Raw genomic sequence first — 12,712 nt, 5'->3', positions numbered from 1 at the left:
AAGGCCATTCCAGCAGCTGCAAGTGGAGGAGTGGGAAATCAAACCCGGTTCTTCCAGATAAGAGTCCGCACACTTAACTACTGCACCAAAATGGCTGTCATCAACTACATGTTGAGTTCAGTATATGCTACAGTTTACAGCTGCTGTTGATACCTAAATCATTCAGTTTTCACATACTCAGAAATCAAACTTTCATAAGATCAATGATTAATAGCAAAAAGAAGGCTCATGTCAGATAAAATAAGTGTGTGTGCAATCTAAATGAAACTGTGTACATGCACACAAAAGCTGATGCCCAGAATAAAACTTGGTTGGTTCTTAAAGGTGCCACTGGCCTCAAATTTTGTTCTTAAAGGCCTCTGATCTTCATGTCCACCCACACTCAATCTCACTTTCCCCCCAAATGTAAATTGGAACCAAGCAAGTATTTTGAATCCACTAAAGAGCCTGCAGTCTGACTGTTGGTACATTAAAAGTGGGTGTAGCTAGCCAGGCTTTATTTTCCAACAGACACCAAATTTATAAGGATTCATATGTGCTGGATACTTTAGTAATTTAGTAATTAATTTAATTTAATTTAATTAATTTAGTACTTTAGTAATTAATCCAGAGAATCCAAAGATACAAGTGAAAACTTTTGCAGATCTCAATTACCTTACAATATTAAGAGTCCTTCAGCACTCCAGATCAGCTGGATGGATGAAAAAAAATGTCACTTTTCTAGATTTCAGAGATGTCTGTATCATGCGTGCTGTGAGAGCTATGATCTGCTCACTCTCTTGACTCAGGTATGCCAATGTATTGTTTTACCCAATTAGAGCTTACCAACGCTGGTAATATGCATATTGACACCTAGTCTCTGGCGGGAGAAACTCAATTAGCATTTCTAAGGAGCTGAGGTTGTAAAGTCATTCACTGACTTTGCAGCTCAGAGGGAAAATCACACATAGCTTTTATCACCCCATTCATGCTTTTGAAGCCCCAAGTCCTGAGTTTACCAACGGGAGGGAGGGAGGAGTTAGCGGCACGGCGGAGTGTTTAAATCCATGGGAAGGAGGGAAGATGGCCTCCAGGACCAGTGAGAGTGAAAGAGCGCAGGATAGCAGCAGAGAGAGGGAGGAGGCAGCAATGGCAGCGTGAGAAAGAGGGGGTCAGTGAAAGAGCGGCAGAGAGAGAACTGCAGCACAAGAGAGAGGGGGACAGTGAAAGTGGCAGAGAGAGAGAACAGCAGTGCAAGAGAGGGGAGGACAGTGAAAGAGCGGCAGATAGAGGGGATAGCACAAGAAAGAGGGGGACAGTGAAAGAGTGGCAGAGAGACAGAATGGCAGCGCAAGGGGGGAGCAGTGAAAGAGCGGCAGTTAGAGGGGCAGCACGAGAAAGAGGGGGACAGTGAAAGAGTGGCAGAGAGACAGCGAGAATAGCAGCGAGAGAGAGAGGGACAGTGAAAGAGTGGCAGAGAGAAGGGGGCAGCATAAGAGAGGGGAACAGTGAAAGAGCAGCAGATAGAGAGAATGGTAGCATGAGAGAGGGGGACAGTGAAAGAGCAGCAGTGAGAGAGTGAGAACGGCAGCGAGAGAAAGGGGGGACAGTAAAACAGCAGCAGTAAGAGAAAGCGAGATCGGCAGCATGAGAAAGAGGGGGACACTGAAAGAGTGGCAGTGAGAGAAAGAGAGAGAACTGCAGGGCAAGAGAGGGGGACAGTGAGAGAGCTGGGGCCGGGCAGGCTGGCCGTTGGAGGGAAGCAGCAGCCAAGCCCCATGCCCCCACCACCAAATTTTTTACCTCCCAGGCGCCTCCACCCAAAATTTTCTGGCTACCAGCCTGAAGGGTACTGTTTCTACAGGAGGAACCTGTAGAGACATGTGACTCCATGGAAGACCATGTGAGCAAACAGAGGGCAGAGCAAGAAAGAGGAGGGGTCAGAGAGTAGCTCCCCGGTTAAGACAAAGAAGATCCATGCAAGGAGATAATACCCATACACACTTAGAGTGATGTAGCAACCCCCCTCCAAGGTCCAAGCATGCTGAGTCACTCACTCCAACAAAACCACACATGTACCAGGCTGGGTTCAATGTTGCATCAGCAGTTGCTAAGGATTAAAGAAACTTTATATGTTCCCCTTCCTTCGGCATGTTCTTCTGGCACCAGGAAAGTTGACTACAAGGACTATGCGACCTGTGTGGACTAATAGCCACATGGGTTGGAGAGCTGCTGGGTTGAGGAGATGGAAGGGGGTGAAATTGCCCTCCTACCTCTGGTGACAGAAGAGCTGATACTTTGTGGAAGAAGGGGGTGGCCATCTCACTGCAGCTCCCTGGCCTTGGGAGTCAAGAGACCTAAATCAGATTTCAGAAAGTCTGCATTTACATTACATACCAGGGGAGATCATAATAATGGATCTCCCATATTCATCACAAGTAATTTGGTGTTCATGTAACAGATCTGACATCTACTGAAAAAGACTGGCATTGGTTGAAGGCAGATTAAGGAAATAATAATAAAAGGAAATAATGAATTAGCTTAAGGAATCTGAAGCCTCAAATCCTCATTGATAATACTGGGAAAATATTGCAGAAGGGTGAGGTAGATGCTGAAAGAGAATGGCTTGGTTATGGCTACTAAGTTCATGGCAGAAGCACAAGCTGAGCCAGGAACTTCATAGATCAATCTATTTTTTTGAGTACTCCTAAACAGGTCTACTCAGAAATCAATTCCAAATCAGTTCTTAAGTGTAGCCTTGGTGACTTTTGTGAGAGTATGGGTATTTGAGGAAGCATCTTGAGACCCTGTAACTTAAATGTGAAGTAATTCAGTTGCTTCCTAGCTGCTGCTTCATAATGCTCACATTGACCACAGCTGCAATGAGAGGGAAATGTTCTTACACAGGGTCAAACTACATGTGATGTTGAAGAATCATCAGCAGATTGTCTCCCAGTCAATACCTTTTCTAAACTGTGGAGTCTTGTGAGCAAAAATTCTACTTCATGAGCTACCGGCATTAAAGTTGTGAGCTACTGCAGAAATTAGTTTGCTCTGCAGCCATTTTTCCTGAGCTAAAACAAAGATGTATGAGCCGAAGGCTAAAAAACTGTGAGCTAGCTCACACTAATTCAGTTTAGAGGGAACACTGCTCTCAATGTGAAAAATCAGCCATGGTGGTGGAAGAATATAGAATGGGGCTCAACACATAGAGTTGAGGATTGCAACAAACATTGTTTAGAATATAGTTTGAGTCCAGTGGCACCTTTGAGCCTGCACAGGAAAGCTCATACACAGAGCCCGAACTAATCCCTGCTGATCAGGTCTTAAAGGTGCCACTCAACTCAAACTTTGTTCTGCTGCTTCAGACCAACACAGTGACCCTTCTTAATCAAAATGTGTTTACTTTAGATTAGAGGCACTTGTTTTGCAAATGGATGTTAAAGACAAGGGGGAAAGGGAAAGCAAAAAAAAGTTTTTGCAACATGCCAACTGCCTTCTGAGTAATCTTGCTTGCCCCAGGGACTGTAAAATGGGGGGGGGGGAGGGAGAGATTGAAAGCTTCATGATGAATTTTAAAAAAGGTAAAGGTTGTGCAAGCACCAGTCGTTTCTGACTCTGGAGTGATGTTGCTTTCACAATGTTTTCACGGCAGACTTTTTACGGGGTGGTTTGCCATTGCCTTCCCCAGTCATCTACACTTTCCCCCCAGCAAGCAGGGTACTCATTTTACTGACCTTGGAAGGATGGAAGGCTGAGTCAACCTGGAGCCAGCTACCTGAACCAGCTTCTGCTGGGATCAAACTCAGGTTGTGAGCAGAGGGCTCCGACTGCAGTACTGCAGCTTTACCACTCTGTGCCATGGGGCTCTTTAAGTCACGATAAATAGCTGAGTTCAAAAAGCAACTTGCCATAGAAAGCATGCACATGCAGGGGACGAGTGGGGTACAAGGACTAACTGAAGGCCTGCCGGGAGGCTTGGTTAAAGAAGGGGAGGACTGGAGTCAAGAGGTCAGTTATTCTCAAGCAGCACTTCTGCAGGTCATAGCCAGGCACTGAAATTGTAAGTCATTGCTACCACCAACACCTAACCACGCACACACGAACATTTTAAAAGAAAAAGTGATTGCTGCTGGCCAGTCAGCCTGAACAGAGTGGGGTAGGAAGGCTGATGGACTGCCAGGTTTTGGTCCTTACCAGGAGACCTCTAACCTACCTCCTCTCGCTAATAAACAACTCGAGGCACTGATCTCTAGAGCTCTTCACCAGTAATTACACTTGATCTTAACCAAAAAGCCAAGCAGTGATAAGTAACTAAAATTTGCACTATTAGTTTCTTTTAGTTTGGTTGGTCTTAATACAAGGCATGATACCTTTCTCTTAGTTTGGTTGGTCTTAAACAATAGTGCAAGTTTTAGTCACGGATGAGTTCCACAGATCTAGCTTTGCGCTAGATTGAGGTTAAAAGCTATTATATGTATTTTAGTTTTTTGTTTGGACCACGCGGCTCTCTCTCTTTTTTTGTTAATAAAACCTTCACACGTTGCAACCCGTGCCATTAGATAAAGCTGAAGGCGAGATTCCTTGTGATTGGCTGAGGCGCACAACCAACACGTGCGGGGGCAAAGAAATATAAATGGTGTTAACTAGTTGATTCGTTAGGACGGGTTCTTTTGCTTGGTATCGGTCGCGGGAAGCCCAAAGAGCGCCAAAAGTAACGAGATGTCTTCGTTCTTGGGCAGAGCACCCAATAGGGGGAGCAGACGTCGACGGGAAGCTGCAGCTCCTCCGGAGTGCGGTATACGTGAAGTGCAGATTCCACGGACGCTGCCAGAAGATTCGGCGGGTGAGATTGTTAACGCGATGGAAAGCAAATTCCCCCGCATTTCAGGGGGAGGGGTTATTTATGGGGCAGTGATTACTTTCAAGTAACTGCGCAGCCCTTTCCACGGAAATAAATATTGCTGGGGTCGACTAGCTTGCCTACATCTGGAGTCTAAGGCTACCAATGTTGTGCACCCTTGGGCCTATTGCGCTTAGTAACCGAATAGACCCGGGAGGATGGTGTTACTTCCGGAAGACAAGTCCAACGCGTTTTGCTCTCCGAAAATGCATAGCTGTATAGAAAATACAACGTCGTCCCTGGTTGCGACGTTACAGTCCAGTGCGCGCTTGCGGCTTTCCCCTGTCCGTTTTTTTCTCCAACGCGAGCCCTAATTTCTTCCCGAGTGCACGTGGCGCTGCAGCCTAAAATTCGCATGCTTGTTTGGAAGTATAGCCTAAAGTCGGGAGTACTTTCGTGCAGGCATTCACAGTTTGGTGTTATTGCTTCAAAGCAAGTCTTAATTTGCTTCTTAAGCGAACTCGCTATTCCCTCTGGCGATTGCTATACTGCGCACCCTTTCTTGGAAGGAAGGCGTGTAGGTTTTATCCCTAAGGCATGCCTAATGGAATACCTCTTACGGAGTTAAATGGGGAATTTTCCTAAGTCACCAATTACGGGGTTGTAACTGCAGCAGTTCTTTGCATTGTCGGGAGCCAAAACCCCACTGAAATCTAATCTCCCTGCCGGTTTATATGGGGCTGCGTATGTCCAAATGTAGTTCTCCAACACAGACAAGAAAGAGCAGTGCGGGAAAACATAAGAGCGTCTCCTGCCGGTTTGTAGTGTGTCCAGTGCAGGGGGGGGGGGGGGGGCACGTGCTTCTCCAAATCCCGTCTGCTCCTCTAGGTATTCGCTGTCTCCTGGCATAGCCAGCGTCTCATCAGTATTGCACGCAGGTGGCCCGCTGGAAGTGGCCGGGTTTGTGAGGGAACGGTCGGCCATTTTGTAATCAGATCCAATCCAAGGGCTTCTGTATTTTTCGCGTCGGTAGCCGGGGAGGAAAAAGCTGTGGTGCAAACAACTCAGGATTGAATCCCGAATTCCATCTCCGTTGAAAAATCTGTGTGCTTGCTGTCTTCAACTACTTTGGTTTTGGTGCTTTTCTAATTCTTAAGACCCTAGAAAAGCGAACGGGGCCTGGCCATTAAATTAGGCTGGTTATTTTTAAGGCTTTCAGGGTTACTGGATTTGAAACTTGCCCTTCTATAGCAGACCAGCTGGGTTACCCACTTGCAACCACAGTATTGATGACATTTTTATCCTGTCCTCCTTTCAAGTTGGAGTTTTTTCCCCACATGAAGTAGACTACAAGAACTTGGTGGGCCTGCTCAGTGTCACCCAGTGAGCTTCATAAATGAGGATTTGGTCCTGAGCTGTATTACTCAAGCATCTTAACTGTGATGTGATACTGGGTTTCTAAATGAGAGGATATCACAGCCAGTGTTTCCTCTAAGCTGAGTTAGTGTGAGCCAGTTTTTTAGCCTATGGCTCGCACATTTTTGTCTTCGCTCAGGAAGGATGGATCCAGAGCAAAGTAATTTATGCAGTATCTCACAACTTTAATGCCAGTAGCTCACAAAGTGGAATTTTTGCTTACAAGACTGCACAGCTTAGAGGGAGCTTCGATTATAGCCCTGTTTTGGGTCTTTACTTAGGACTAAATCTCACTGACTACTTTTGGAGTTGTTTTAAATATATCTGCATAAGACTGCATCTTTAACATATTGCCATTATAGGATGGAACATGGGAGTGGCTTGGGGTTACGAGGCACTTTTTGAAAGCAGATCTGTCCCCCCCCCCTGCAAAAAAAGCTTTCTGGGGTAGCCAGCATTGTGGAATTACTTTTTATACAGTAACTTAAATTGTTTTATAAAAATTCAGCGCAGCTACATTAGAGTGCAGTACATTATTTTAAGTACTAGAAAGCATTTAGTATACTAACTTTCCTATTTCATTTTCCTTTAGGTGTGGAATTTCAAAAGTCCAGCAGTGTGGGTGAAAGCTGCAGTTCAGTTTCAGAAGTAAATGTCTAGGATTTATTATGTAATATTCTTTTTTTAAAGACATTTTTTCAAAAGTATTTAAAAAGCTGTAGGAGGGATTAGTGTTCTGGGCAAAGAGATGGATATTATGATACTGTGCTAAAGGACCAAACCTAAATACAAGTGTTCTGATATGCTTAAAGTTATCACTTGCTTCTATCCAGGGGTCGTTTGGTAGAATAATAGGTGGTGGGGCTTATTAGCATAGTTCATTAGCATATGCCTCCCCCAGTCAAAAGCAACCCAATGCAAGAAAGAAGAGCCCTGGGCAAGCGAGGCCTGCTTGGGCTGGCTAGAGATCCAGCCAGCCCAAGCAGGCCTCACTCGCCTGGGGCTCTCTTGGGCTGCTCCCCCTGTCAAAATGCCAGCAAGCCACCCACTGCCCAGAATCACATAAAAAGTGGAGAAAGCGTGGTGCGGGCTTATCCAGGGGTTAATGAGGGTTGCTGGGGGCATGGCAAAGCTGGTGACTGGCTGGCAGCCTGCTCTCCTAATCCAGGGATTGTTATGCAGCTGCACCTTCCATTCAATGGATACAAGGTGGGGGGGGGGAGGAAGAGGGGGGACCATCAGAAAGATTTAGGAGCTGTGCTGTGAGCACCTGCTGAATCTGAGACCTTCTATCAGTGAACTTGCCTGTCAGTTGGGTAGTAAAATGGGGCCCACTTGCATAGAAGATCAGAGTTCCTGCATGTTTGTGGGTACTGTCCAGGTTGATAAGGAAACATAACTTTGTAAGGAGGGAAAAAAACTCAGTGAGTAATTGGGTAGAATGCTGCCTGTATGTTCATTTTTCTGTATTTGTGTTGTTTGATTTAATTTTTTTTTTTAAATCAGAGTTGAAGATTCCTAACTACCCAAGCTAGGTTGTCTGTGTAACCCCTAGCTATTCACTATTTCTGTTACTTTGATTAGCAAGCCATAAACTCATCATGTGAAACTCCCAGAAGAGAGCAGAGGAAGACATGAAACCTCTAGGTTATCACTACTGTTCCGTTTGTATTCAGCATGCATTGTTAACCTTTTTCATACAAAAGGATGTTTTGAGTCTTTTAAATTTCCATGTTAACCTCCATGTGAGGTCCCGAAATAGAAATGAACTTTGGTATGTTTTCCAGTAACTACATTTGTCAAATAAAGCCTATCTAGTCAGCTGAATATTAAGTGGTCCTGATATATAGGGCAGCTGAATATTAAGTAGTCCTGATATATAGGGCAGGAATTTTTATCATGATTGTTGAAAATGCTTTGCTATAAATGCTGTCTCCTTTCTTTAACAGTCAACTGTAGATGTTGAACAAAAAGTTCATTTTGGAAGCGTGCAAAAATCTAAAAGGTATTTAAACTTACTTTCCTTGCCAGAGGAAGGGGAGTTGGCATGTGGGTTGGAACTTACTGTTGCATCCATTATTGATAGCTTGTTTTATAGTTCTCATCTCATTGTTCCAAGTTTTACAGTTTTTGTTTACAAAAAGAATCCCATAGAAGCTTGCTCATGCTGCACTATTTGGTTCACTTTTGAGTGCTATAAAAGAATGGAAAGGATACGTCAAGGTTGCTGTAGTACAAGTCCTCCTTGTGTGCTATAGTTACCATCAACAATATTGCAATATGATGAGCATTAAAGGGTAACAGTGCTAAAAACTGGGCATTTTGGCTTAAAATAGCATAGTGAGCTTTTTTTAAAGAGAAAATGCATTCTTGAAATTGGTTTATGTTCAAGAAAATTTACTTTATAGGAGTCATCAAAACGTCAGTGAGAAGAGAAAGCAGATTCCCGACTGGGGACTTGTTAGCAGGTTAATGTGGGAAGTGTCTCTAATTAACATGGTAAGTAAATCTTTGTGTTTGTTTAGAAAAGTGTTTTGCTAATACTTCATGTAAACCATTTATTACATGCCTCTTTAACTTACAGGAACTGCAGACAGCTTATGATGTAAATAATGACAAAACATAATAGAATACATAAAAACGATTGGATTGAAATTAGTAATTTAAAATTTCTGATAGAACTAATCAACTTCATTAAATGCCATCATAAATAAAACTGTCTTCATATGCCTTCCAAAGAGAGAGTGAGACTACAGATAGAAAATACTGAGTTTATTATCCTTAGGTTTGACATAAATAAATGTCAGGCATATAAAAGTGAAAATTAAATATAACAGATTCTGCTTTATTGTAGAACAATAGTGAACAGTATGATTTGAGAAAAACCCAGGTTAAAACTTGCTTCAGCTATGAATTATTGGGGTGGTCTTAGGCATGGCATTATCTAGTGTTGTAAAGTATAGGTTTGGCTATTGTCTACATGGGAAGCATCAGAAGTTTTTGTTTGCTGCTGAGTTCCCTAATTAATAGGTGAGATAAAAATGTAATAAACTAGTTTTGCTGTTTGTTAAAAACTCTATACAGCTGTATAGTTTAGTAAAATATAACCAGGCTTGACAGGGCTCGTGTTTTTAAGGTAGTACTGGATTAATGTGATTTCTGTGATTTCTTTCCTCAGGACCGCAGAACTTCTCAAGAAATAGACAGAGCTTTGGAAATAGCTATAAATAACCTTGAACATTTAAAGACTGCAGAGGAGGTAAGCTTGAGATTTGTATATCTTGGGTGAAATATTTTTGTTTTTATTTTACATGGAAGGCGTTCCCCAGAAGTACTTTCTCTAGCAAGTAAGTGACCATAACACATTGACATGCTGGAGCTGTAAACTTGATGTGCCATCTGCTGCCTGCTGCTAGCTCAGATGTGCTAGAAAGTACAGAGTTAACAATAAAACATGGGCCAATTTAGCAGCGGTAACTACTAATAGTTAATGTTTCTATTAAGCTTTTCAAATTGTTTCCCAGTTTGCAGATACCATGGCTGGTATAGCTGCTGAATGTCTTGATGTTCTATTTATATTGCACCTCCTGGGCTGAAAGTTCTTCTGGTAGAAGTATGTTGGCACTCATAAAGAAAAACTAATCAGCAAAGCCTGCCTGGACGGATTGGTCCAACCAGATACCTTGCAGTATATTATAGCAGCATGGCATTTACCACAGGTGTCTTATTCTAAGTAGAATAAGACTCTTCTAAACCCTTTGGCTTCAGTGCAGTTAAATGGGTGCATCTTCGTTTAGGATGCCACTGTGTGGCTAGGAATATCTTCAAAATAGGAAGTCAATCTGTGCTAACAAAAAATAGCATATATTCTTGTGTGGCAAAACCTTTGCTACCTAGGAGTGCCAGTGGTGATACTTATGCATCCAACCTTTTGTTTCATTTGTAGTCAAAGCTTTATTAGGTAATGTGTAATCTAAAGGGAAGAATTAAAGTAAGGTGTGTTTATGCCAGTGTAAAAAGCAAATAGGAGTGCTTGCATGTTCCTATCCAATAATGAGTCCTTTCTTTAAGCTGATTGTTTAGCATAATTTATGATCAGGTTCTCACTGACCAAGCAGTTCAAAAAGAACATGTAGCATTTAGATTTACAGCCATACAGTTATATATTCCATGCATTGTATCCCCTTTTTCTAAAAGATTTATGGTGAAATTAGTTTGTGCAAATATTTCCCTTTATCAAGTAAGTCTCTTTTACAGAACCACCCCCCCCCCCCCCCCGATTTTTCAAATATTTAATTTTGCTGCTTTTGGAATGTTTTAAGTTCTCTGGAATTGTAACAAAAATAAACTATCAATAAGAACGCTATAAGAGTTTCTAATGCAAACCCTAAGGAGATGCATAATACTTGAAGCAGTTCTTTAAAACTTCTGTGCCTGTGTATAAATCAACCGCATTGTGATTTTTATATATTCTGGCCAGTCTTTGAGAGGAAAGGCACTGTTGATGTATCATTTTGTTTAACCTTTCCAAGGAATTGTGGTTATTTTTGACCCCGAAGTCATGCAGAAAGAATTGGTTTACCCATTTAAAAGCTTTCTAAAGGCACCAGACTTCTGTTGAACTTTCTCTTGAGTGAACTGCAGTGTCTTTCTCCTCCTCACTGCCTTTCTTTTTTAATTTTGAGTTTCATTAAAAGGGGGAATGGGGTTGATCTTTCCCCAATAAGTTTGGCTTGAAAATGAAAGCACTATGCATAATCATAATTTGGGGTACTAGTTATCTATACCAGCTGGGGGATGTATAGGAGTGGAGGCAACTAATACCACCAACTGTAGAATTAGAGTTTATTTTTAGACTGTTATATTGTTTTTAGATTAACATATTATGTGAATCTGATTTTAACTTTGTATTATTGATCATTGTTATCCACTCGGCTCATACAGGAAAGGGCAGGTTATAAATCACATATAATAAATAAATAAATAAATTGACCCCAAAAATATTGAAAAAATTTATTTTAGCACTGTTTGTATATAACTGTTTTGTTGTTGTGAGCCACCCTGAGCCCGTTTGCGGGATAGGGCGGGGTATAAATCTTAAAATTAAATTAAATTAGACTTTTTGGGTTTTGAGGATTTAGAATACTTTTGGAATTGGGGGTTGCAGTGACCCCAAGGGAAAGCAGTTTTTGCAACCTGTATTTTTGAGTATGTATAGGAGGGGGTAAAAACCCTGTTTGCATTTAAAAATCTCTGCATACTTTGTTTCGGTAGTATTTCCAACCAAATGCTCCTTATTTGTAGGTACTGAAAGATAGGAACACTATGGCTATTCCAAGATTAAACTAATCATTCTGAAATTACTTGTTACTAATTATTAAATTTCTATAGCGTACAAGTTCACACTTTCCTTGTTTGTGAAACTTAACGTGATGAACTGGAATCCAGGTCCAGTGGTTAAATAAAATCTGGGACATATTAAGCAGTAAAGTACGATATAGTAATCCTGAGCATAGCACACTTTTGGGGTTCTTTATCCATAACGATGCTCCCAGTGACAGTTTAAGAGAAGGGGTTTTTTTGTCAGGGCTAATGATAGATTATAGTACTGTTCTATCTAACTGGCAATTCAAGATAATTTGGAGGACTGGTAATACAGTTTTAAGATTTGGTGTATCCAGGTCTTCATTGATTATGATGCTACTTAAATCAGTCTGGATATATTAATTTATTTCATAAATACAGATAGAAAATGTTTATTTTTTTCATGTAATCATTGCTAAAATCTAGCAATTCTAGATTAGGTAACTTTAGGTTAGTCACAAGTACTTAAAAAAGGAGGAGGAAGATAATGAAACTTCTGGATGTCTTTGAACAATCTTTGTATTTAATCATTCTGCTGTCCAGAAACTGCACATAATTGTAGATCTAACTTCATCAGTTGTTTCTCAATAAATGAAATAGATACTTGAACAATTGGTCACTGAAGCAAAGCAAGAAGAAGGCAAGACAGCAAGTATTATCGATACCACATTTACAGACTTCATTGCTGCATTAAATTCAAGGTAAAAAAAGGGTTTGGTGGGATTTTTAAAAGTTGGGGTTATGTGTTTGGTGTCACTTCTCTATGGTGAAGTATTTGTTACAACCATTAGTGAAATGCCTGCTTTTATGTTGGATAACACATGAAGAGGAGCTGCATCTAGTAGGGGCTCTTAAGTCTACAATTGCTGTTTAACTTTTAAAAGTTTAATAAAAACAATGTTGAAAAAAAATAGGGACTCTGGGAGACCAAGGAAAATGTCTGTATGGTTTCTGTATAGATGAGCTCTGTGCTTGACACCTTGTGATGTTTGTCAGTAGAGGCTCAACTTTCAGCTGTTGCAAGTAGAATTCCGTTCAGGGGCTGGTAATATTAAATTTGTTCGTGAATGATTGGGACTTGGGGGCGAGTAGTGTAGTGGCCAAGTTTGT

General features: G+C 41.5%; 1 protein-coding gene across 1 annotated transcript in view; it reads left to right on the top strand.

The window, feature by feature from the left end:
- The first annotated feature begins 4,170 nt into the window (after nt 1-4,170).
- The window catches only part of RNF17 (ring finger protein 17), an 85,956-nt gene continuing 77,414 nt past the window's right edge, over nt 4,171-12,712 (top strand). The window contains exons 1-6 of the mRNA XM_060234833.1: nt 4,171-4,825; nt 6,831-6,886; nt 8,188-8,243; nt 8,647-8,737; nt 9,417-9,497; nt 12,203-12,303. Coding sequence (XP_060090816.1) covers nt 4,702-4,825; nt 6,831-6,886; nt 8,188-8,243; nt 8,647-8,737; nt 9,417-9,497; nt 12,203-12,303 — 509 coding nt within the window. The 5' untranslated portion in view covers nt 4,171-4,701. The remainder of the gene's footprint in view (nt 4,826-6,830; nt 6,887-8,187; nt 8,244-8,646; nt 8,738-9,416; nt 9,498-12,202; nt 12,304-12,712) is intronic.

Source organism: Heteronotia binoei, chromosome 3 (genome assembly GCF_032191835.1).
Source record: "Heteronotia binoei isolate CCM8104 ecotype False Entrance Well chromosome 3, APGP_CSIRO_Hbin_v1, whole genome shotgun sequence".
Taxonomy (NCBI): domain Eukaryota; kingdom Metazoa; phylum Chordata; class Lepidosauria; order Squamata; family Gekkonidae; genus Heteronotia; species Heteronotia binoei.
Note: the sequence above shows the minus strand (reverse complement) of the source record. Positions and strands in the feature narration are given on the sequence as shown.